Source organism: Erythrolamprus reginae, chromosome 3 (assembly GCF_031021105.1).
Source record: "Erythrolamprus reginae isolate rEryReg1 chromosome 3, rEryReg1.hap1, whole genome shotgun sequence".
Classification (NCBI taxonomy): Eukaryota; Metazoa; Chordata; class Lepidosauria; order Squamata; family Dipsadidae; genus Erythrolamprus; species Erythrolamprus reginae.
In genome coordinates this window covers 149,350,814-149,378,551 of record NC_091952.1, presented here as the reverse complement: position 1 = coordinate 149,378,551, position 27,738 = coordinate 149,350,814, and the positions used below count along the sequence as shown (strand labels likewise).

At 40.2% G+C, this 27,738-nt stretch overlaps 1 protein-coding gene across 1 annotated transcript; it reads left to right on the top strand.

Annotated features, from left to right (window-relative positions):
- The first annotated feature begins 9,924 nt into the window (after positions 1 to 9,924).
- On the top strand, positions 9,925 to 12,704 carry THBD (thrombomodulin). The gene is given in 3 exon segments (XM_070749064.1): positions 9,925 to 9,942; positions 9,944 to 10,000; positions 10,002 to 12,704. Coding segments are annotated over 3 exon segments (1,644 nt in total). The 3' UTR covers positions 11,571 to 12,704.
- Positions 12,705 to 27,738: the final 15,034 nt, after the last annotated feature.

Genomic DNA, 27,738 nt, shown 5'->3' with positions numbered 1-27,738 from the left:
ACAAAAACAAAAGTGAAGACAAAATAGAAAATCATAATGTGTAGTAAGAGTGAAGAATATTCAGGAAACAAGAATACAAAGTCTATTTTCCCCCATGTCATTTCAATATTTTGAATTCATTATACCAAATGCAGGACTCTCAAGTAAATAAGTCAACACTGCAGCACTGGGCTTGCTTCACGTAATAAAACAGATATAATAATAATAATAATAATAATAATAATAATAATAATAATAATAATAATAATTTATTAGATTTGTATGCCGCCCCTCTCCGAAGACTCGGGGCGGCTCACAACTCAACAAAGTATGCCTTTTATACAAATAATGCTAAGCTTATAGCTGTAATGGAGTCTGCCCATTTTGGCTATATGTCATGATCGTTGTAAAACCAACCTATTTCATGATCTTTTTGTGGTGGCCATTAAGCAAGTGCTATGGTTGGAAAGCAACAGCCACAGGCATTCAGTGAATCAATTGTTCACTATGAGCCATTTAGCCCAAAGTGGTAGATTCTGGTCATCACATGCAGTTACATGTATACATTTATGAATGCAGCAAGGTTGCTGAGAGGTTAAAATGTGACCATGTGACTGAGGCAGAGGAAACCCGTCCATTGGAACTTCAGGAAACGCCAAGCAAATTGTCAGCCCAGAGAGCGACACTGGTGAGGTTGTAAGTGGAGGACTTAACAGTTCACTTGAACGATGATGATCATTCAAGCCACTCCCACCTGGTCACATGGCCAGCAAGCCACTCCTACCCAGTCACATGACCATCAAGTCACACCCACAAAATAGGCCACACCTAGAGTGTGGCAGTAAAAAATTTGGCTGCCCATTACTGTTTATATTGTTAGGTGAAATGGACCTTCCAGGAGGAAAGTGTAGCTTAGAAAGTCCATTGTGAAGGAGATGGAATGTTGAGATCATCAACTGATGGAGAATGGAAAGTTGTGGCTTCTCTAGGTTGCGGTTCTCTGGCCTCCCTAAATTGGTTGGGCTGGGCTGTGAACTGGTGAGGAAGTTTTATCACTTTGATTTAGATGCAGAGAGGTTCAATTTGGATCTGATGGGATTAGGCAGAGTGTTGAACTAGGTTTGTTCTGCTTTGGACCTAATCGGATCGGAACAAAGAAGCCCCTACGCGCAGAAAATTCAGAACACACACATCCTGGGTGTGGTCAACTGTTTCCTAGATATATTCAGTGTCTAGACTTTCTTTTATAGAGCTATCACCTTCTAGAACTTTTTCCCTAAAGATATTCCTGTCTGCTTCGTGACCCTGGCATCTAATAGGGGCTCCTGATCCCCAATGTCACCCTCCTCCTCTGAGTCAGACATTATCATCCTTGGGGTTTCTACAGTCTCTGGCAGTTCTTCAGGTTTCGTATGTTCCAATTCTCCCTCACTCTCACTCTCAAGAACACTGGCCTAGGGTACCAAGACAGACCTGGTCCATCCTCCTCAGAATCAATGACTAACTGAGCTGGTTGTGACCATTCACAATAGGTTTGACTTTGGTCAAATTTTAAAAAGGGGGTGGGGGAATGGTGGAATCTTCATTTTGTTTGTCATGTTTACAGTATTTTCTCCACTTAATATTTAGTAATAAGTACCCTTGAATAATAAAAAAACCCATTTTACAGCATAAACAAACAATGGTAAGTCCCAAACCAGCATCTTCATCTAACAGCCATGACAGTAACCCGAAAAATTATGTTGCTTACAAAATTAAAATTCGTAATGTTTATACAAGCTTGAACTTTTTCAACTGTAGTTTCCTGTGTAGTCCTTCCTATGTTTAGTTATTCAATCTGTGCACCCTTTTCTTTTTGGCAGTCATTGTTAAAATAATTGTTTTTCTTTGCAACTCTAGCAATTTTTGGCTGTAAAAAGGAAAGCATGAAGTGATTAAAAGCAATTTAGGGAGGCCAGAGAAGGTGAATGGTAAAATAATAACAACAACAACAACAACAACAACAACAACAATAATAATAACCTCCAACAAGGAGATCAGGGGTTGGGTCAAATTGGTGGTCAATACATCCTAGAGAGAACAAAGGTTGCCACCCTACCTTTTTTCTTTTAATAAAAGGTTTTTTTTTCTCCATAAACTCCATCCATACATCAATATGCACATACTTTGAAATAATCAATGATATACATATGCATACATTTTAAGTCATTGATTATTTCAAGGTATGTGTATATTGATGTATAGATGGAGCTAATGAAGAAAAATAAAAAAATACATAATTTGATTTTTAAAAATAGTAATTATTAACTTCAATTTTAACATTAAAAATCTGTAATGTTTTTCTATTTTATATCCCGCTCCAATCTCTTTCCTCCTGTGTATTAAAAACTATTTTTATAGAGGAAAAAAACTGAAAGAAAATCAAAGTGATCCTTGCACATCATTCCCAACATTTTGGAAAGATGTGAAAATTTTGGGAGAAGATACTTTCTTTTACCATTTGTTTTTCCACATCATCTCTCAGTGTCTCATTCTTAGCAGTTAAAATGAACTATTCGAGATATTATAGCTAGTTGATTACCGGAACTTAAAACCTGAGTTTTTTTAAAGGGAAGATAACGAAGTTAATCTTCCACCCTCAACCTCTAACAGTTGGTTTCATCACATTTCAGAAGGGCCACTGTGATTCTAAATATTCCACACGATGAGAATTCCTCCTCATTTTCATTGATAACTTCATCATGACCTGAGTGAAAACAATAAGATTACATACTTAATAAAATAAAACTTTAAAAGAGTGTAAAGCTCTACTATTAATTTCTAACCTTGAAGGTTCCAGTACATCATCTACATCTTATGTCTTCACAGTGTATATCTTCTGGTATGTCAACATGAGGGGGAGCTTACTTTTAAGCCCTTTATCATCCCACAACCTTCCTGTGGCAGGTCCCCCCTCCCTCATTTCAGAAGGCAATGGTAGGATGGGTTCTGGTTAGAATCTAGGAGCAAACAATTCTCTCTGACAGACTTCCAAGGATTGTTTAGATATCTTCCTGCTACTCAACCTATACAAAGTTTTTAAAAAAACCTTTAAAATACAAATCTTCTCAAAACATTGGCCAATACTGAAACAAAAGGGATAGCTGTGTAGTCTTGCAAGTGGTTTTAATGGAGACATTCCTAATGGAAGAACCCAAATCACTTGCTAAAAAATGTTCATTGAAAGAAAAAGGAAATAGGGAGAAAAAAAGGTAGGCAACAATCATACATTATGTGCCTGAATAAGTAACTTCAAACTATGATGCAGGATTTCATGCAACAGTGTAAAAGCCAGATAAATCATGAAACTTAGCAAAAGTGACTTTATTTATTTATTTATTTATTTATTTATTTATTTATTTATTTATTTATTTATTTATCCAATACACAATACATATTGAAGAGAATAGACATGTAGTAATATATATAAAGAAAAGGATAGAAGAAAAGATATAAAAATAGAGGAGAAGATATATGAAAGGAAGAAAAGATATATGAGATAAAGGAGAGACAATTGGACAGGGGGCGAAAGGCACACTGGTGCACTTATGTACGCTCCTTACTAACCTCTTAGAAACCTGGAGAGGTCAATCATGGATAGTCTAAGGGAAAAATGTTGGGGGTTAGGGGTTGACACTACTGAATCCGGTAATGAGTTCCATGCTTAGACAACTTGATTGATAAAGTCATATTTTTTACAGTCAAGTTTGGACTTGCAAAAGGATATTCAGTAGTTTATATTATCAAATTTGAATCTTTTCAGTAGAAGCCCAACACAATACCTTATCACACAATATTTCTTGGAGCTTATCTTTTTCTTCTGAAAGTAGCTTCCTTACCAGCTTGAACTGAAATATTGAATGATATTGGAGGCATTTGGATCTACCGGTATTTCTTTTTACAGCAATGTCTCAAAACAGAAAGTTATTGCTCTGAATGGATGGCACACCCTGGCTGCTAATTATCTAGGGAAGCGTTAAACTTTGCTTGCAATTTTCCTGCAACGCTTGCAGCTGTTCTATCACTCCAACTACCTCTCCCTTGGAGGAGGGGGTTTCCCAATCTTTGAAAGTCATCTTTGATGTCATCCCCTTTCTTGCCAATGGTATTTAGTGACTAAATACGTTTAGCAGGAATTCTCATCAGTAGCTATCCCCTCAGTCATGGGGGAAGCACTATTTAATCACTGGATAAATCATGTCTTGAAAAATAAGAGCAAACACTCCTCTGTAAAAGGAGACAGAGGGCAAATGTGACAGATTTTGAATTCTTTCTCTGCCGCTTCTGCAAAAGGCTTGACAATCAAAGGCATGTTTCTACTTCAGAAGGGCTTGCAAATGCACACAGTCTAATTCTACAGTTGCTGTATCATGTCCGCCAAGGCCACCCATGAATTTAGTTGGATTCCCCTAAATGCAATTCATACAGTCTCCTAACATCTATCCACTCTATATTCAGAAATACATTTTATTTTTCTACCTTTTTATGTCCTTATACAGAACACAGGTATAAGTAGGTATGGTAGGTATTGTACCAGTGCAACCACAGGAAACACATATTCAGCTGAAAAACATGACTTACTTCTAAGACTTTTATTACATACAACGTTAATTGCATTCTTTGAAATCATGTTCTTTTCTACCAAGAAGGGTGGGGGGAGGCATATTAATAGAGGAGTTTCTATTACAGGTAGTCCTCGTTTAGTGACCACACAATTGGACTATATGAAACTGTTGACTGTGCATGAGATCTTACTTTGCTTTGTTTGGCAGACATATGAAGATTGTAAATGTTGGCATTCGTCACAAACTTACATTTTCATCACTATCGTAACTGTAAACAATCACTGTATGGGGGAACTATGGTGCTTTTATGACAGGGGTGGGGAACTATGGCCCTTGTATGATATGTGGACTTCTGGCTCAGGAATTCTGGGAGCTGAAGTCCACAAGTCATACAGGGACCATAGTTCCCAACTTCCACTTTATGAGATAGTCAAAGACTACCTTTAATGGTATATTTCTTAATCTTCCAGAAAAGATGTGAGCGATGAAAATGATTTCACCCTTCCTCCCAACAATTCCATTCACTTTATGGTGAAGGCATCACAGATTGTCCTTCCTATCACCGAGGACCATCCCTGCCTGCAGCACAGGTACAACGTAGGGGACCATTCAGACCAGTGAAAGCATCGTTTTCAAAAGATGCTGTGACAGACAATGTATCTCTTCTGCCTAACTTCCACAGGACCATCTGTTTGATGGATGGGAATGAGAACCATCCATGGATGCTCCTTAGAGGGAGGATCTCCTACCATTACCACCAAAAGGCATTTCATTTTCCCATTTTTATCCAGATAGATACAGGCAGTCCTCAATTTATGGACCAACTGGAGCCAGAACTTCTGTTGCTAAGTGATGCGGTTGTTAAATGAACTGTGCCGTTTTATGATCGTTTTTGCTATACTGTACTCAGTAAATCATCACAGTTGTTAATTGAATCACACAGTTGTTAAGGAAATGCAGTCATAAATACATAGCAGTTGCCAAGACCTGAAATTTTGCTCAAGATGCTGTGACATGCATAGTGCAAAGACCAGTGTCAAGGTCCAACTGGTACGGAAGAGGATGCTGCAGCGGTAGTGAAACTGGAGCTGCACACGCAGCTTTGGGTCTCCAGCATGTGTACATGTCCCAACAAAATTTTGCTTCTGTGCATGCGCATGTGCAGAAGCAAAAAAATTGCCGAAATCACACACACACACACACACATCCCCTCATGAGATTTTGCTTCCTGCGCATGTGCAGAAACAAAATCTCACTGGAACACATGTGCACGCACCCCAGAGACCTGAGGTTGTGCATGCAGCGCACCGGAAGTAGCAATAGTGGCAGCCCTGACTATTTCAAATGGTTGTTAAATGAATGATTGTAAGTCATAAACTACCTGTAGACAGATAATAGGCATTGTTCCTGTCAAGTCAGCATTGACATCTGGAAACTATCCTGGGCAGGGGTTTTTGGCAAGATTTTGGAAGTACAGCCTTAAAACCATTCATTTAAGATGTTGCCGAGATGTTGCCCTCAATGGCTCCAAATCCACATGGAAGAAAGTAGGCAGTGGGGCACCACAGGGTTCTGTCCTGGGCCCTGTGCTCTTCAACATTTTCATCAATGACCTAGACGAGGGAATGCGGACACCCCCCGCTCCTAGTGGGTCGCTCGGTGTTCTCCAAATCAGAAGGCACAGACAAGAATTTGTTCAAGGTGAGACGACCCCGACCGAGGTCAGGGGACCTCCTTTTATTGTAAACAGACAACTAGAACAGTGTTTCCCAACCTTGGCAACTTGAAGATATTTGGACTTCAACTCCCAGAATTCCCCAGCCAGCAAATGCTGGCTGGGGAATTCTGGGAGTTGAAGTCTAGATACCTTCAAGTTGCCAAGGTTGGGAAACACTGAACTAGAGGATAAGATACATGTGACAAACCAGGTCCAATACAAAACGATTGCACAATAATGCCACAAAATTCATCCAATGGGAAAAGTACAACACAACAGGTAAGTGAGGTAGTAAAGTGAGGAATTTGCTGAACCATGCCTTTTGTGGAATGTGCTTAGGTGAGGGATGGAAAAACATCATTTGGACTTTAGCATAGGTTAAACCTGTGTACGGCCCTCCGGCTATACTCAGGCATTCCCATCTGCTGAAAGTCAAACAGGGGACAACACACAGGTGTCTTACAGCATTAACCTGGACCCTATGTTGCAACAAGGGAATTTGCAGATGACACCAAGCTATCAAGGGTAGACAACACCCTAGAGGGCAGGCTCAAAATACAGAAAGACCTAGACAGATTAGTATGGGCCCATACTAACAAAATGTAAAAGATAAATTTTGTATATATATAAATCATAAATGTTTAATGTCGTTTTGTATGATGTTTAAATGTTTTGTATGTTAAATAAAATAAAAATTTAATAAAAAAAAATACAGAAAGACCTAGACAGATTAGTATGGGCCCATACTAACAAAATGATGTTCAAAGTGGACAAGAGCAAAGTCCTTCACCTAGGGTAAAAAAAAAACCTAGACACACATACAGCCTGGGAGAAACCCCACTTAGCAGTAGTGACTGTGAAACAGATCTGGGAGTCTTGGCGGATAATCAACTAAACATGAGCCAGCAATGTGCAGCAGCAGCCAAAAAAGCCAACACAATCCTAAGATGCATCAACAGGGGAATATACTCCAAGACCAGGGAAGTATTAATACCACTCTACCACACCCTGGTCAGACCACATCTGGAGTACTGCATCCAGTTCTGGACACCACACTTCAAAAGAGACACTGAAACTCTGGAGAAGGTGCAGAAAAGAGCCACCAAAATGATTAGGGGACTTGAAACCAAGATTTACGAAGAGAGATTGCAGGAACTGGGCATAGATAGCCTATAGAAAAGGAGGGCCCGAGGGGACATGATAGCTGTATACAGGTATATGATGGGTTGCCACAGAGAGGAGGGGGTCACTCTATTCTCCAGGGCACCAGAGGGCTGGATGAGGAACAACGGCTGGAAGCTGACCAAGGAGAGATTCAACCTAGAAGTAAGGAAGAACTTCCTGACGGTCAGAGCGATCAACCAGTGGAACAACCTGCCTGCGGAGTTTGTGAACTCCCCAACTCTGGACACTTTCAAGAGGAGATTGAACTGCCATTAGGCTGGGGTGCTATAGGATTTCCTGCTCAGGCAGGGGGTTGGACTTGATGACCTGCATGGTCCCTTTCAACTCTAACAATCAATCAATCAATCAATCAATGAATCAGTTGATTGATCGATCGATCGATCGATCAGCCAGCCAGCCAGCCAGCCAGCCAGCCAGCCAGCCAGCCAGCCAGCCAGCCAGCCAGCCAGCCAGCCAGCCAGCCAGCCAGCCAGCCAGCCAGCCAGCCAGCCAGCCAGCCAGCCAGCCAGCCAGCCAGCCAGCCAGCCAGCCAGCCAGCCAGCCAGCCAACCAACCAACCAACCAACCAACCAACCAACCAACCAACCAACCAACAAACAAATAACTAGACCAGTTACAATGGCATTGAAAAAAGTGACTTAGCCCAGTGAAGGGCTACCAAATTTTTTTACTACCACACTGTGGGCATCGCTTATGCAGGATGCCCTGCATTTTCTTTCAACATCTTTCAGTGCAAATTGGGTGCTCTGGGGTGAAGCTCCATTTTCACTACCCACTGCGTTCCCCCCTGTCTGGGCAGTAGCCCACCCCTGATTGAATCTCACAGTTATGGCAGCTGCCTCATTATCACAGTTATGCGATCAAAATTCCAGGGCTTCGAACCAGCATGTATTCAACAATAGTTGGTGAGTTCTGGGATCAAGTAGTCGTCATTTGTATTCTTCTCAGCCCTCTTCTGACTGCAAAGTCAAAGGAGGGGGGAGCTCGATTCAATTAATGACAAAGTGATTCACCTAACAACTGCAGTGATTTGCTTTAACAACATGGCAAAAAAAGGTCATAAAATTGATCACAGTTCACTAACAACTGCTTTGCTTAGAAACAGAAATTCTGGTCTCAGTTTTGGTGGTAAGTTGAGGAGTATCTTGTATCCTTCTCCAGCTTCTTCATAAGGCAGACTGAGAGCAATGAGTCCAAGATCACCCAAATCTGCCTTGGTGCTTAAGGCAGAAATACAACTCCTGGCCTCTCGGTTTCTAACTTGGTTTCTAACTTTGTCAATACATCAAACTGAGTCTACTTCATTAATAGTAATAATTTTGGATAAAAGTTAAATTTCAATCATATGTGAACTATTAGTACAATACAGAAAAAAAGCAAAGGTATTTTTGGATTAACCAGGAGGGGCTAGGGACTGATAAAAGGTGTGGGTGGGGGTTGCTTATTCACATGCTCAACATCGGTAATGGCCAAAATCAGAGATAATCCAGAGGACTCCAAAACATTTTGATATATTTTCTACAATGCACCTGCCAATTCATGCAAAAGGAAAAATAAAACAATGGAAATTTATACTTGAAAGAACAATCTTTGTGAAAATAATTTTGCGCCTAGGTGGACTCTTCTTGGTCTGGTAATTAATGGATTGGTTTATGCTGTTGAAGAATATGAGGTCAATGCAGTTGTTGAATCTAGTATTGTTGGTTACTAGTTGATTGTGTCCCAGATTGGTAACAGTGTTGTATAAGGTTGTATGGATGGATTCAGTCATGCATTTGTTTAGGGTCCACTTAATGGGAGGTAGATTGAGGTCTCCAAGAAAGATAAGGGGGTATGGGCCAGAGGCTGCCCACATTAGCAGCGAGGTGAATGTGTTCATATGTGTTATGTTGTAGTCTGGGGCTCAGCAACAAAGTAGGAAGCGAAGTATGGCATTTAAGGATAGATCACATGCCGGAACTGAGCAAATGCCTCAGCCAGGGAAGCACTTCCACACCACAGGACATTTCAAAAGACAAGAAGTTGCAACTTGGGGCCAGGTTTGGAACAAAGATCGCATTGGTTCCATGCTGTTACTCGCAGTGAGCGGTCAGATGTGGTTTTATAAGTTGGAGAGCCAACTCAAGAGCAAAAAAGAAAAAGAAAAGAAAGCTAGTTAACTTTGCGGACGCTATCTAGCATTTGGCTGCTCGCAGCAGACACTTCTCCGGACTGGGAAGGCTCGGGTGGAAGCCTCAATTTCCTGCGCCAAGAGTCGAGGAAACGAGGGCGGGGCGGACTGGCTTCCCTTCTCAGCGCTGCATCCAGCTGGGTGTGAGTGTGAGAGACTCTGACTCTGCTCCAGGGGGAGATCTCCTCCTGGGCGGGCGGCGCTTCCCTCATTTCTCCCTGTTTTCTCCCCTCCTCCCCTCGCTTCCCTTCGCAAGGAAGGCGCTATAAATGCCGCGACCGCCTGAAACGGGAAGCGACGACGGGGCACCTCAGTTTGACTCGAAGAGCGCTCGCCGTCACCGCCCGCCAACATGTGGTTCCTCCTAGTGGCGATGGGCAGCCTGACCGCGAGCCTGGCGTCGCCCACACCGTCTCCGGCGCCGGTCCCCTTAGGTGCGCAGTGCCTGGGCTCCGCCTGCTTCGCTTTATTCGGCATGTCCAGGAGTTTCGCCGAGGCGGGCGACGTGTGCGAGGCGGGCGGTGGGCATCTCATGACGGTCCGCTCCACGGTGGCGTCGGAGGCCATAGCGCTGCTGCTCCTGCCGCGCGACCACTTTGACAGCGCCTGGCTAGGCTTGCGCCTGCCCGAGAATCGCTGCGTCGAGCCGGCGAAACGCCTGAGGGGATTTCAGTGGGCGACCGGCGACGAGCGGACGGACTTCGTCGCCTGGGAGAGCAACGGGTCCGTGGCAAAAGGGCCCCGCTGCGGCCCCACTTGCGTGGCGGTGACTCGCCAGCTGAGGTGGCAGGAGCGCGCGTGCGACGCCTCCGCCGAAGCCATCTTCTGCGAGTACAGCTATCCGAACGGGACCTGCGGGCCCCTGCCGTCCACCTTCGCCGTCAGTTACCTCACGCCCTTCGGCGCCCGAGAGAGCGACCTGGTGGCCTCTCCGCCGGGCACCACGGTGGCGGTGCAGAGTTTGGGGGTCGTTCTGGAGTGCCGCGCTCAGGGCAGCAACGGGTCTTTTGAATGGGGGTCGGCCGCGCCCGGCGCCTGGGATTGCCAGTTGCAAAATGGGGGCTGTGACGATCAGTGTCATTTGGACGAGCAAGGGACCTCCCGCTGCGACTGCCCGGAAGGCGAAACGCTGTTGGAGGACCAACGGAGCTGCTGGTCCCCCTGTGCCAGTTTAGGATGCCAGCACCATTGCAAGCCTCAGGGTGACTCTGGAGTCTGTATATGCTTTGAGGGTTATGTGCTGGGTTCCAACGGCAAGAGCTGCGTGGACATAGATGACTGTCAGGCCACACCAGGGCTTTGTGAACAGGTGTGCGTTAACACCGAGGGCTCATTTCATTGTGACTGCTGGCAAGGCTATGTGCTGACGAATGACAGATGCCTGCGGGAAAAATGGAGGTGCTTTGATTTGATGTGTGAACATGAGTGCAACTTTGTTGGTGGAGAGTATCAATGCACATGTTTTGAGGGATATAGTCCAGACCCCAAAAGTCCTAATAAGTGTCTCCGAGTCTGTAACCAGACTGAATGCGCTGCACAGTGTGACCCTCACGGTATGAATGATTGCTTTTGTCTGGAACACTTCATCTTAGGTGTGAAAGCAGATGGTCAGAAAGTATGCACAGACATCAACGAGTGTGAGTCTGGATACTGTGGTTCCCTGAAGTGCATAAATACACCTGGCAGTTACAAATGCATCTGTCCCGATGGACGTATTCAAGGGGACAACTTCTGTGAGCAGCCCACAGAAGAACCAGACGAGTTTTCAGGTGAAACTGAAACTTACCCCAAATTATCTGTTCGTCCTTCTTTTGCCCCACCAAATGCTGGCAGCAGCCATCCTTTGTTATGCATTATTTGTAAACATTGGTTGCCATCATTGTTAGCATCACCCTTACGATTGTGTTGTAGGTAGCTTTCCTCAGACAGCTGGATTTCCGTTCGATGAACTTAAAGGGATAACAGCATTTTGCCAGCAAACCATTTTTTGGATCCCTGCATCCAGGAGCTTCTCCATTACAAACGTTGAAACTTCACACCTCTTTACCCATAAATCCTCACTTATATACTGCCTGGGTGTGGTCAACTGTTTCCCAGATATATTCACTGTCTAGACTTGTTTTTATAAAGCTATCACCTTCTAGAACTTTTTCCCTAAAGATATTCCTGTCTGCTTCGTGACCTTCTGACCCTGGCATCTAATAGGGGCTCCTGATCCCCAATGTCACCCTCCTCCTCTGAGTCAGATATTTCCATCGTTGGGGTTTCTACAGTCTCTGGTGGTTCCTCGGGTTTCGTAGGTTCCAATTCTCCCTTACTCTCACTCTCAAGAACACTGGCCTAGGGTACCAAGACAGACCTGGTCCATCCTCCTCAGAATCAATGACTAACTGAGCTGGTTGTGGACCATTCACAACAGGTTTGATTTTGGTCAAATTTTTAAAAGGGGGTGGGGGAATGGTGCAATCTTCATTTTGTTTGTCATGTTTACAGTATTTTCTCCACTTAATATTTAGTAATAAGTACCCTTGAATAATAAAAAAGCATTTTACAGCACAAATAAACAATGTCGGTTGGCGGGCCCCAGGGGAAGAGCCTTCTCTGTGGCGGCCCCGACTCTCTGGAACCAACTCCCCCCGGAGATTAGAACTGCCCCTACTCTCCCTGCCTTCCGTAAAGTTCTTAAAACCCACCTTTGCCGTCAGGCATGGGGGAACTGAAACATCTCCCCCGGGCATGTACAATTTATGTTTGGTATGTTTGTGTGTGTGCTTGTTAGTATATTGGGGTTCTTTTTAAAAACTTTTTTTAAAAAATATTTAAATTTATTTGAATCTATTTGGATTTGTACGATTTGTTTATGCTTTGTTGTGAGCCGCCCCGAGTTCGCGGAGAGGGGCGGCATACAAATGTAAATAATAAATAAATAAATAAATAAATAAATAAATGGTAAGTCCCAAACCAGCATCTTCATCTAACATAGCCATGACAGTAACCCGAAAAATTATGTTGCTTACAAAATTAAAATTTGTAATGTTTATACAAGCTCGAACTTTTTCAACTGTAGTTTCCTGTGTAGTCCTTCCTATGTTTAGTTATTCAATCTGTGCACCCTTTTCTTTTTGGCAGTCATTGTTAAAAGAATTGTTTTTCTTTGCAACTCTAGCAATTTTTGGCTGTAAAAAGGAAAGCATGAAGTGATTAAAAGCAATTTAGGGAGGCCAGAGAAGGTGAATGGTAAAATAATAATAACAACAACAACAACAACAACAATAATAATAATAATAATAATAATAATAATAACCTCCAACAAGGAGATCAGGGGTTGGGTCAAATTGGTGGTCAATACATCCTAGAGAGAACAAAGGTTGCCACCCTACCTTTTTTCTTTTAATAAAAGGGTTTTTTTTTCTCCATAAACTCCATCCATACATCAATATGCACATACTTTGCAATAATCAATGATATACATATGCATACATTTTAAGTCATTGATTATTTCAAGGTATGTGTATATTGATGTATAGATGGAGTTTATGAAGAAAAATAAAAAAATACATAATTTGATTTTTAAAAATAGTAACTTCAATTTTCACATTAAAAATCCTTTTCCTAATCATATCAAACAATTAGATGTTTATTTTTTTTAAAAAAATAAATCTTTATTAAAGAAAAAACAACAACAATATATATATAATTAACTGCCTTGGAAATGGCCGTGGGTTGGGCCGAGAGGCAAATAAGGAGCTATGATGTTCCTTCAATACACCAGGGTGATTCGACACAAAAATATGTAACCCTTCCCTGGTGCAGAGATGAAGGGATTGGATACTGTAGCCTACAGGATAATTCTCTGCCTTACAAGGCAAAGGTTGCAGGTTCAAGTCCCAGTGGGTATGGCTAGCTGATGAGGCCAAAATAAGGCCAAAATATCCTAGTCTCCCTTAATTTTCAAATTCAGCAAAAAAACCAGGTGAGATATATATATCCCCCGAGTTTCGCGATCCCGAGTGATCCCCCGAGTTTCGCGATCCCGATCATTGCGAAAGGCTATATCGCGATTTTTCAACCCGGAAGTAAAAACACCATCTGCGCATGCGCGCCCTTTTTTCTATGGCCACGCATGCGTAGATGGCGCCGGGCAGATCAGCTGTTGGGCGGCTTCCCTGGGTCTTCCCCCTCTTGCTGGCGGGAGGGCGAGCGGCGGGCATCAGCGAGGAGTTTGCGTGGGCGGCGGGGAAACCCCAGCGCCGCTTCCCAGCTGAGTCCTGAAGCGGAAGTTCGCTTCAGAACTCAGCTGGGAAGCGGCGCGAGCGAACGGCGTGGGCGGGCGAAGGGCGGGCGCGCGGGCAGGCAGGCGGCGGACAAGCGGCGGGCGCGGCAGCAGCGAGGAGTTTGCGTGGGTGGCGGGGAAACCCCAATCTTCGGCTCCTCGCTGCTGCGGCGGAAGTAAAAACACCATCTGCGCATGCGCAGATGGTGTTTTTACTTCCGCACCGCTACTTCGCGAAAAACCGATCATCGCAAGGGGTCCTGGAATGGAACCCTCGCGATAATCGGGGGACCACTGTATGTATGTATATATACAACAACACAAAGATTGGAACTTCAGCCTGAAGATGGTGAATGTGATTTCGCCGAAACGACGTTTCGGTGAAATCACATTCACCATCATCAGGCTGAAGTTTCCAAGCTTCGTGCTGTTTATATATATATATATATGTGAAACATATAGATAGAATTGTCGGCTATCAATAAAATTAACTGCCTTGGAAATGGCCCAGGTTGGGCCAAGAGGCAAAAAAGGAGCTTTGATGTTCCTTCAAAATACACCAGGGTGATTCGACACAAAAATATGTAACCCTTCCCTGGTGCAGAGCTGAAGGAATTGGATACTGTAGCCTAGAGGATAATTCTCTGCCTTACAAGGCAAAGGTTGCAGGTTCAAGTCCCAGTGGGTATGGCTAGCTGATGAGGCCAAAATAAGGCTGAAATAGATCTATCCTAGTCTCCCTTAATTTTCAAATTCAGCAAAAATATGTGAAACATATAGATAGAATTGTCGGCTATCAATAAAATTAACTGCCTTGGAAATGGCCCTGGGTTGGGCCAAGAGGCAAAAAAGGAGCTGTGATGTTCCTTCAAAATACACCAGGGTGATTCGACACAAAAATATGTAACCCTTCCCTGGTGCAGAGCTGAAGGGATTGGATACTGTAGCCTAGAGGATAATTCTCTGCCTTACAAGGCAAAGGTTGCAGGTTCAAGTCCCAGTGGATATGGCTAGCTGATGAGGCCAAAATAAGGCTGAAATAGATCTATCCTAGTCTCCCTTAATTTTCAAATTCAGCAAAAATATGTGATATATATATATGTGTGTGTGTGTGTGTGTGTGTGTGTGTGCGTGTGTGTGTGCGTGTCACTTTTTTTTGCTGAATTTGAAAATTTTGCAAATGCTGGCTGGGGAATTCTGGGAGTTGAAGTCCAGATAATCTTCCAATGGCCAAGGTTGGGAAACACTGGATTATGGTACTCTTCTGAACCACCTCTACTGATTGGGCAACAGGGGGCACTGTTCTGAAGTGATTTTTCTTCTTAAAGGAGAATATATGGTGAGGGGAGAGATCAGTCTCAGGTTCTTCGATTGTGGAATGGCACAAAGCTTGATGCTGTCCCAATAAATTACTCCCAGGTGATGCCACTGAGATGCTGTCCAGGTGGCTGGAGGCCATTAGGTTTTAGATGGTGAGGGACAAGATTCAGTTTTATCCCAGCACGTCAGAGTGGCTTTCAGTTAGAAACCATCTGATTCCAGAGAAATATCATTTTTGGTTGTGGATAGTGTTGTGTTTCCTGGGGTGCCATTTGGAATCATTCTGGATTGATAGTTTTATCTGATACTTTGAGTATGACCCAGTGATGGGCTACCAAAATTTGGCTTATGCATTTTGTTTAAACATCTTTCACTGTAAATTGAGTGCTCTGGGGTGGAGCTCCAAATTTTGCTACCAGTACTGCGTACCTGACCATACCCGTAGCAGTCCATCACTGGTATGACCCATTCTGAAATGGGAGGTCACAGTCATTCAAACCTAAGTCCAGGTTCCTCCTGGCTTGGACCAGTTTGCCTGACCCACTAGTGACGTCACAATGACATCACCCAATTGGATTGGTCTGTGGGTGCTGCTATTTTTTTTTTTTGAATTTTTACATTTTAACTTAATTTGATTTTATTTTTCTTCTGCCCATCTGCAGAAGCTGAGTTTCCAGTACTGTGTATGTGGTCGCCATTTTGTTTGGCATTTTTTATTTTGGGGGGGGTGGAGGTTGTATTGTTCATGCACGCGTGCATGTGCTTGTGGCCACGTGGTGCGGCCATGCAGTGCAGCCACACGACACAGGAGAAAGAGAACTGGCAGCGAGGTAAGTTGGAACCCACCCCAGAACCACCACACCCTCTATACCAGGACATGTACCAGGAGTACATCACATGATGTATTGAGACTTTTTCCCTTTTCACTAAACTGGGTGTGGGCGTGGCCAGTGTGGGACCCATCCAGCCCACAGGCTGGGAGTTTGACAGCCCTGCTCTATCATGAGATCCTTCCTATTCTCTTGTAGGGGTTATTTTTGTAATTATATCCATCCTTTATATAATTATATAAAATAATATCCATTATATCAATCCTTATTCAACATGATATGAACGGCATTGTTGGGTCATACAATATATATGTCGATTCATATAATGTACAGTGGTACCTCATCTTACGAACGCCTCTTCTAACGAACTTTTCAAGATACGAACCCGGTGTTTAAGATTTTTTTGCCTCTTCTTCCAAACTATTTTCACCTTACGAACCCAAGCCGCTGCTGCTGGGATGAAGGGGTTTCTTTTTTCCCCCTTTTTTGAAGAAAGAAAAGGGAGGGGGAAAGAGTGCATTTAAAAAACTAGGAGAACAGCCGTGCTTGCAGGCACTGAAAGAGTGTCTTTTGAAGAAAGAAAAGGGAGGGGTGGCTTGGAGGGGGAAAGAGTGCATTTAAAAAACTAGGAGAACAGCCGTGCTTGCAGGCACTGAAAGAGTGTCTTTTGAAGAAAGAAAAGGGAGGGGCGGCTTGGAGGGGGAAAGAGTGCATTTAAAAAACTAGGAGAACAGCCATGCTTGCAGGCACTGAAAGAGTGTCTTTTGAAGAAAGAAAAGGGAGGGGCGGCTTGGAGGGGGAAAGAGTGCATTTAAAAAACTAGGAGAACAGCCGTGCTTGCAGGCACTGAAAGAGTGTCTTTTGAAGAAAGAAAAGGGAGGGGCGGCTTTGGAGGGGGAAAGAGTGCATTTAAAAAACTAGGAGAACAGCCGTGCTTGCAGGCACTGAAATAGTGTCTTTTGAAGAAAGAAAAGGGAGGGGCGGCTTCCAAGGATTGTTTAATTCTTCTTTAAAGATATCTTCCTGCTACTCAACCTATAGAAAGTTTTAAAAAAAACCTTTAAAATACAAATCTTCTCAAAACATTTGCCAATACTGAAACAAAAGGGATAGCTGTGTAGTCTTGCATGTGGTTTTAATGGAGACATTCCTAATGGAATAACTCAAATCACTTGCTAAAAATGTTCATTGAAAAAACAAGGAAATAGGGAGAAAAAACAGGTAGTCAACAATCATACATTATGTGCCTGAATAAATAATTTCAAACTATGATGCAGGATTTCATGCAACAGTGTAAAAGCCAGATAAATCATGAAACTTAGCAAAAGTGACTTACTTTATTTATTTATTTATTTATTTATTTATTTATTTATTTATCTATCCAATACACAATACATATTGAAGAGAATAGAAATGTAGTAATATATATAAAGAAAAGGATAGAAGAAAAGATATAAAAATAGAGAAGATATGAAAGGAAGAAAAGATATATGAGATAAAGGAGAGACATTTGGACAGGGGACGAAAGGCACACTGGTGCACTTATGTACGCCCCTTACTAACCTCTTAGAAACCTGCAGAGGTCAATCATGGATAGTCTAAGGGAAAAATGTTGGGGGTTAGGGGTTGACACTACTGAGTCCGGTAATGAGTTCCACGCTTCGACAACTCGATTGTTAAAGTCATATTTTTTACAGTCAAGTTTGGACTTGCAAAAGGATATTCAGTAGTTTATATTATCAAATTGGAATCTTTCCAGTAGAAGCCCAATACAATATCTTATCACACATTATTTCTTGGAGCTTATCTTTTTCTTCTGAAAGTAGCTTCCTTACCAGCTTGAACTGAAATATTGAATGATATTGGAGGCATTTTGATCTACCTGTAATTCTTTTTACAGCAATGTCTCAAAACATAAAGTTATTGTTCTGATTGGATGGCACATCCTTAGTTTGTTGCTGGCTGCTAATTATCAAGGGAAGCGTTAAACTTTGCTTGCAATTTTCCTGCAACGCTTGCAGCTGTTCTATCACTCCAACTATCTCTCCCTTGGAGGAGGGGGTTTCCCAATCTTTGAAAGTCATCTTCGGGACTTCCGGTCTGGCTCGGGACCGCAGCGGAGTCTCCTGGGCAGGGCTCTGCCCCGAGACTCCTTTCACCTCTCCAGAGGTCGCTGATTGCGATCGGATCGAGTCCGGATGGCTCGATCCTAGAACAGGGGGCTTCCCTCTGTCCGAGGAGCTGTCGCCGAAGCTCCGGGGACAGCGGTCTGCTCTGCAGCTCTGGAGTAAGGAGAACCGATCCCCTGCAAAGAGGATATGGCCATTGCGATCCCCCCAAACCATCGGGAAGCAAGAAAAGCCCAGCGAAAGTAAAGATTTTGAATTCTTTTGAAGTGAAAAAGGAATACACAAAGGCAAGGAAAAACCAAGGTAAATTCTTTTTACGTTCCATGTTAAAATAAGAAGATCAGAATTAAGGAAAGTTGAAAGTAAAAGTATTTCAAACAAGGCGAAAGAGAAAGTTATTTAAAAATTTGTATCCAAGCGCGAATCAACAGCCGGATCTATTTCTTTCCACTTTCACCTATCGCTTTGAAATTGAAACTTGAACTTTTGAATGTTTAAAAATTAGAGAAAACTACTTACAAAATATTTGAAATGAGATTATAAAAGATCAAATACATTTAAAGTGAAATACCACCAAATAAATTTTGGAACCAATTTTTTTTTACTGAATATGGAACAATGAATCCCGGGCTCTAATTTGATTAGCGGAGGGATTACGACTGCTTTTGATTTAACTACTAACTCTTAAAAAGAAGATGAAGTAAACCTGCAACTTTAAAACAAATGGAAAGTAAAACGAATTGATACAATAAGACAAGGAATACTTTTCTATATTCTGGACTGTCTTTATTTGGATTGCCACGTTTGGATTATTGGTGATTTTGTTGGATCTGCAGTGGAGAGATCGTTCACATTGTTTTAAGCAGGGAAAGATAGACTGACTCCATTTTAAAAATTTGGCAACTGACTTGAAATTAATTGGAGAATCGGGACAGTACAAATTTTAAGAAGATTTAATTTCCATTTTTAGCCAACGGGACCTTTTTAAATTTACACTAAAAATTTTTTGGGGGGGCAAATTGACTAGATCTCCAATCAACAAGGATTATTTTACTTATAAGAAGAACATAAGTATATAAATATTTGTATTCTGCTCTTTAAATTTTACAGCGTTAATTTTTAACTTTTTCTTCTTTTTTCTCTCTCCTTTTTTCCGTTTGTTCTCCCCAAAAGAAAATTAATTCAGAACACATGCACTGCTAACAATCCTTGGTTTCCTGCTCTACCTTAGCGAAATTAAAACCTCCCTTTCTTTCTGAGACTGCTCCTTTTTTATTTTCTCTTTCCCTTTTCTCCTTTTAGTTATACAGCTATTTTTCTATTTTTCTTCTCTTCCTATTAATATTTTTTCTTCCTTGTGCTGAATTTCTCCTTCTCCTTTCTCTTTCAAATTGTTTTATTTGTCTTCTCCCCTCTTGGTCTTGTTAATTTAAGGCAATAAGACAACGTATTGTGATAGTTGCTAATAATTTCATTGATATTTTTGCTATATTATTAGTTAAATTTTATTGTGATATTTTAAGGGAAATTTGTTGAAAAATTAATTGGATAGGTTTGGAATTTATAGTGATTTTCTCCTTTTCACTAATATAAAATAATAATAATTGTAAATTTGGAAATGTTGAGTACTTCAACCTATACTAAAACAGCCAAAAAACAAACAGCAACTCCTGCTTCAACACCCCAAGGATCACCTCACCCCTCTCCGGTACACCAAACTTTATCTGTAACCATGTCTACTAAGGAGAAGGAGAAAGAGAAACCACAACAGCCTACGCTCACAACAATACAAGAGACTTTGAATGCTATGAAAGACTTTATGCTTAAATCACAAGATGATGCAACCCAACAAAGAGAAGCCATAAAAGATGATGCAACTCAACAAAGAGAAGCTATAAAAACAGAGATAGCTGAATTTAAAACAGAGATGGCTGAATTAAAAGCAGATACGGGAGAAATGAAGGCTCAGATGAAGGAGATTCAACAAACTCTGAAAGAGAGTGAGGATTGAGTAAAAACAGTTGAAGAGAAGACTGACAAAATGGAGAAAAGAATGGACTATCTTGAGGACAGAGCTGACTCGCGTTATAGAAGATATGATGAATCAATCACTCATCTGGAAATGCAACGTGCTTCGTATGGGCTACGATTTCAAAATATAATAGAAGAAAAAGATGAAGATTTAAAGATGACTATGGCTGAAACCATTGGAGGCATCCTCCAGGTGGACCCCACAGAAATAATGAAAGAAATTGACGAAGTTTTCAGAATTTTGAATAGCTACATACGCCGTCACAACCTTCCGAGAGAGATTCACATCAAGTTTGTAAGAAGAACCTTGAGAGATGACATACTGCATTGGGCAAGAACTAGTAAATTGCAACACAAAGGAAAAGAAATAAAAATATTAAAACAAGTCCCAAGAAGCATCAGAGAAAGCAGAAGAGATTATCATTTCCTAACCAGAATTCTGATTAAAGAAAATATAACTTTTCGTTGGCTCATTCCACAAGGACTATCATTAACCTGGCAATCTAAAAGATATAAATTGGAAAACTTGGATCAAGCAAGTGGAATAAGCCAACCGGAGCAACCAGTAAAGGAATTGATAGTACAACAGGAGGAAGTTATGGGGGTAGCTACTCAAGAAGAAGAGCAGGACCAAGGCGCTAGGAGAAAACAACCTCAGCGTGAAACCAAAAAATACCACAAATGACAATACCAAGAGACTTAAAAAAAAATTCAGTAAATGTAAATGGACTGAATGAACCAAAGAAAACAAAACAAATGTTTTCCAAAATTAAAAACCAAAAGGCTCAAATTGTAATATTACAAGAAGTACACATTAAAAAAAGTAATCGGAAATTATTATTAAATCCTAAAATTGGAAATATGTATGCTGCATTAGCAGACCAAAAAAAAAGAGGAGTAGTGATGTATGTTGAGAATTCTATAAATTCCAAACAATTATTTACAGACGATGAAGGTAGAATTTTGATTGTTCAAGTTAATATTGAATTTAGACCTCTTGCTATTGTTTCTATTTATGCCCCTAATGTAGACCAAATGACATTTTATAAAAAATTACATCAAAAAATAACAGAGTTAAATATTGAAAATATGCTAATAATTGGAGATTTCAATGCTATTACAAATAGACAACTAGATCACTCGGGGGGGGGGAATAGTAAAAAGAAAAAAAAGAATTTACTACCCACCACTTTTCAAAAAATGAAAGCAGAATTATTATTAAATGATATCTGGAGGGAAAGACACCCTCAAAAAAGACAATACACTTTTTATTCTAACCCCCACAAAATTTGGACAAGAATAGACATGGTATGGGCTCCAAAAACAACCGCAGAACAAATAAAAGAGGTGGAAATTGATGTTAACACATAGGCGGATCACAATCCTGTAGTAGTCTATATGAGAGTTAATAAAAAACATTTTAATTGGCAGATGAATAGAAATATATTGAAAGAAAAAAAATATAAGGATTGGATCGAGAAAGAACTCAAAATATTTTTTGAAATTAATAAAAACTCAAACACCACTCCACAAAATTTATGGGATACAACCAAAGCATACATAAGAGGATTAACGATATCTTATACAGCAAAACATAACAAGGAAAATAGAATGAAATATGAACAATTAATAAACGAATTAAAACAATTAGAATCTTTATCACAACAAAATATAAAGAATAAAGAATTAAAAGGAAAAATGGAGGTAATTAAACATAAAATTAGATTAATGGAACAGAATCAAACAGCGGAAAAAATAAAAAGAGCTAAACAATATTATTTTGAACATGCTAACAAACCAGGTAGATGGCTCGCATATAAACTTAGGAAGCAGAGGCAATCAAAAGTAATTAAAAAACTAGAAGACAAAGATGGAATAATAAAATACGATACGGAAGGGAAAGCAAATATTGTACAAATTTTTTTAAAGAATTATACAAAAAAGAAAATATCAGTGAAGATGAAGTTTTCAAATATTTAGAACATGCTGAGTTACCAAAATTGACGGAAGAGCAATAGGTAAATATGGAAGGACCAATAACAATGGAAGAACTCCTTACAATAATTAAAAAACAGAAAAATAATAAAGCTACTGGACCAGATGCCATACCCGCAGAATGGTACAAAATAGAAAATGAGACAATAAGAAATAATATGTTAGAAATTTTTAATGAATGTAGACTTGATGGTAAAATCCCTAAATCTTGGTCTGAATCTTTAATAACCTTAATTCATAAATCGGGTACAGCAATAGAAAAAATCAAAAATTATAGACCCATATCATTATTAAACGTGGATTATAAGATATTTACTGCAATATATGCAAACAGATTAAAAAGGGTTATAAATGGCATAATTCATCAAGACCAGAACGGTTTTTTACCAGGTAGACAAATTAAAAATAATCTTAGAATGGTTATTAATACATTATAATATTATGAGCAACATCCTGGAAAAACATTATCATTAATGTTCCTAGACGCTCAAAAAGCCTTTGACAACGTCAATTGGACATTTATAAAAATGCAATTGAATAAAATGAGATTTGGTCCGAAATTTGTAAATTTAATAGATGCTATCTATTCAAAACAAACTACAAAAATTATATTAAATAACGAACAATTGGAAACATTTGAAATAAATAAAGGAGTTCGCCAAGGCTGTCCTATATCACCTTTATTATTCATTATATCCTTAGAAACCCTATTAATTAAAATAAGAGCAGATTCAAAAATAAAAGGTCTGACCGTTGGAAAGGAGACATATAAAGTCCAAGCCTTTGCAGATGATCTGACTTTTATAACTGAAGATCCGATAACGACAGTCCCATTATTAATCCAGACAATAGAACAATATAGAAAGGTAGCAGGTCTAAAAATAAATAAAAGTAAAACACAATTTATAACAAAAAATATGAGTAAAATACAAGAAAGCAAGTTGGAATGCATTTCTGGAATACAAGTAGTTAAAAAGGTTAAATATTTGGGAATATGGTTAACAGCTAAAACAATAACACTAAAAAATGATAACTATACAAAATTAATGACGGAAATTAAAAAAGACTTAGAAATTTGGAATAATTTAAAAATATCCTTTTTGGGAAGAGTGGCCACAATTAAGATGAATATTTTGCCTAAAATCTTATTTTTGTTTCAGGTGATCCCAATAAATCCAGGGGGAAACTTTTTCAAAGATTTAACAAATATAGTTAAAAAAAAATTATGGCAAGGGAAAAAAGCAAGAATAAAGATAAATATGTTAGAAGATATTAAAGAAAGGGGAGGATTTGCACTTCCTAATTGGAAATTATATTATCAGGCAGCCGCCCTAATGTGGATTAGAGATTGGATAACTTTAGAAGATAAAAGAACATTAAACTTAGAAGGATATGACCTTATGCTTGGTTGGCATGCCTTTATATGGTATGACAAAGATAAAAATCACTCATATTTTAAAAGACACACTTTAAAAAAATATTTATTAGAAGTTTGGAAAGATATAAGGAAAAATCATTTTTTAACTATCCCTAAATGGGTCGCCCCTCTAGAAGCAATAATACACCCAAAGACTATAAAAGATATGAAAATAATAAGATATAAGGACTTATTAAATGATCAAATGAAATTAAAATCTAGGATTAAACTACAAGAGGAAGGGACAATAATTGATTGGTGGCATTACGCACAGATTCGATCTAGATATCAGAAATATAGTAGGCTCTATATTTTTAACAAGAATAAAAAATTTATTAAGTAATTTAATCACTATTAATCAAACTAAAACAATAGGGAAAATTTACAAATATTTGATAGCACATAAAAACATAGAGTTGACCTTAAAAGACAACATGATAAGTTGGTGCAGAAATATTGGAAAAGAAATAGATATAGATACATGGGAGAAAGTCTGGACTTACAACTGGAAAATGACAAAATCAGTGTCCCTAAAAGAAAATCAAATTAAAATGTTTTATAAATGGCACCTCCCACCAAGTAGGATAGCAAAAATGTTTCCCAAAACTTCCCCGATGTGTTAGAAATTCAAGAAAGAGATAGGGTCCTATTATCACCAATGGTGGACATGTAGCAAAGCCAGAATATATTGGAAGATGATAGAGAAGATAATGAAAGAAATAGTAAAGCAAGATGTAGAAATTACCCCAGAATTCTATTTATTAGGAATTACAAATTAGAGTTATAAGAAAGAAATTTTATATTTAATTATACATATTTTAACTGCGGCTAGGATTATATATGCGCAAAATTGGAAAGGGGAGGATATCCCCAAAGAAGAAGAAGTCATCACAAAAATATTAGACTGCGCCGAGATGGATATGATGACAAGACGCTTAAATGATCAAGAAGATACGAAATTTTATGAAACATGGAACAAAGTTTATATATGGATAGATAAGAAAAAACAATAGAAAATTAAGATATAAATGTGTAAATTGTTTTGGTAAAGATAAGATCTTTCTTTTAGGTTATAATAGTGCTAGATAAATTAAGTTTGGTTTAGAAACATATTAGAATTAGTTTATATATAAAGAATTATTAGAAGAAGAATTTTCTTTAATGAAAAGTTTAACAAATTATTTTTTTTAACATTCAATTATATATTCAATTATGTATTCTTTTTTCTGTATAGTGGTACCTTAAGATACGAACCCCTCGTCTTATGAACAACTCAAGATACGAACCCGGGGTTCAGAAAAAAATTGCCTCTTCTTACGAACTTTTTTTGTCTTACGGACGCCAAACCCGAACTTCCGGGTTCGGCGTTCGGGAGGCTGCTGGGAAGCCCCCCGGCTGTTTTAAAAGGTGACAGCCGGGCTGCGGGGCTTCCCAGCAGCCTCCAAACGCCAAACCCGGAAGTTCGGGTTTGGCGTTCGTAACACGAAAAAAGTTCGTAAGAAGAGGCAAATTTTTTCTGAACCGTTCGGAGGCTGCTGGGAAGCTGCGCGACTGTTTTAAAAGGTGACAGCCGGGCTGGGGGGCTTCCCAGCAGCCTCCGAACGCCGAACGCGGAAGTTCAGGTTTGGCATTCGGCTTCGGGAGGTTGCTGGGAAGCCCCCCAGCCCAGCTGTCACCTTTTAAAACAGCCGCGCGGCTTTCCAGCAGCCTCCGAACGCCGAATGCGGGTTATTAAACTCTTCTACAAGTATTTTGTCTGGAAGCTTTCACTGTTAAACATATATTTCTAATTCACAGCTTTCGCCTTGTTAACATTACTGGATAACAATTCTACGTAACAGTCTTGACATATTCTCTGTAAATGTTGAAGGAGTTAGCTACCAGCCCATGCCAAATTATCCGTTTATTTTGCAACACACTACTACGCAGCCCCATTCTCCTCTCCCTTTTTCTAATTACAGATTTTGGTTTTTACCTTCTATACGAGACACTCGGTTTGTAATACAAACTTTCTGTGTTTTCAAAATAGTTTTGAGTACTTGCTGTTATAAGCACAGCTACTTTAGTGCGATGCTGTTCCTTTTTTCTTTGTGGGGCTTTCCTTTGTCTTCATCTCATTTTCAGATTGTTCTATTTGTTTCACAATGGATATAATATAATTTTTTCACCAGTTGTAGTGGAAGCTGTATCATGCCTTTCAGATTTTTAGTACTGTATTGGAAAGAGTTGGAGAATGACATATTAATGCCTTCATTTGGGAAACTCTTTCATTTTTATTTAAGACAATAGGCAAGACAAAAAGAACTCTAAACATTGTAAAGTGAATTGTATCTTAATCAGTCCTGAAACAAAATCCAGGTAAACGTAAGCCCATTGGTTAATACAGTTCCTGTATTAATTGGTTAATACAGTTCCAATGTGGCATTTTTTAACACTTTAAAATGTGGCTCTTTTAATAAATGGAAGCAAATGAATGTGAATGTGAATGTTTTATATGTATTTATAGAAAATATGCTATAAAGTTATTTTTCCATCTTCTGTACATAAAAGGTCCATCTCTATAAAATTTGCAGCATGATCTCTTTCACATACTACATACATGTTGTGTTTCAAGCATTGGGTCAAATTGGTGATAAATACATCCTAGAGAGAACAAAGATTGACACCCTACCTTTTTTCTTTTAATAAAAGTTTTTTTTCCTCCATAAACTCCATACATACATACCTTGAAATAATCAATGATATACATATGCATACATTTTAAGTCATTGATTATTTCAAGGTATGTATATATTGATGTATAGATGGAATTTATGAAGAAAAATAAAAAATGCATAATTTGATTTTTAAAAATAGTAATTATTAACTTCAATTTTCACATTAAAAATCCTTTTCCTAATCACATCAAACAATTAGATGTTTACTTTTTTTAAAAAATAAATCTATATTAAAGAAAAAACAACAACAATATATATATACAGTGGTCCCTCGATCATCGCGAGGGTTCCATTCCAGGACCCCAAGCGATGATCGATTTTTCGCGAAGTAGCGGTGCGGAAGTAAAAACACCATCTGCGCATGCGCAGATGGTGTTTTTACTTCCACCACAGCAGCGAGGAGCCGAAGATTGGGGTTTCCCCGCCGCCTCGCTGCTGCTGCTTGTCCGCGCGCGCGCCGCCCGGCCTTCCCCCGCCCACCCCGTTGCTCTTATTGGTTCCCAGCTGGGAAGCGGCCCCCGCACGTGCGCCGCCTGGCCTTCCCCCGCCCACCCCGTTGCTCTTATTGCTTCCCAGCTGGGAAGCGGCCCCCGCGCGCACGCCGCCCGGCCTTCCCCCGCCCACCCCGTTGCTCTTATTGCTTCCCAGCTGGGAAGCGGCCCCCGCGCACGCGCCGCCCGGCCTTCCCCCGCCCACCCCGTTGTTCTTATTGCTTCCCAGCTGGGGAAACTCCACCATCTACGCATGCGTGGCCATAGAAAAAAGGGCACGCATGCGCAGATGGTGGAGTTTACTTCCGGGTTGAAAACTCGCGATATAGCCCTTTCGCGATGCTCGAGGACGCGAAACTCGAGGGATCACTGTATATAATTAACTGCCTTGGAAATGGCCCTGGGTTGGGCCGAGAGGCAAATAAGGAGCTATGATGTTCCTTTAATACACCAGGGTGATTCGACACAAAAATATGTTACCCTTCCCTGGTGCAGAGATGAAGGGATTGGATACTGTAGCCTAGAGGATAATTCTCTGCCTTACAAGGCAAAGGTTGCAGGTTCATGTCCCAGTGGGCATGGCTAGCTGATGAGGCCAAAATAAGGCTGAAATAGATCTATCCTAGTCTCCCTTAATTTTCAAATTCAGCAAAAAAACGTGTGTGTGTGTGTATATATGTGTGTGTGTGTGTGTGTGTGTGTATATACACACACACACACATATATATATCACTTTTTTTTTTTTTTTGCTGAATTTGAAAATTTTGCAAATGCTGGCTGGGGAATTCTGGGAGTTGAAGTCCAGATAATCTTCCAATGGCCAAGGTTGGGAAACACTGGATTATGGTACTCTTCTGAACCACCTCTACTGATTGGGCAA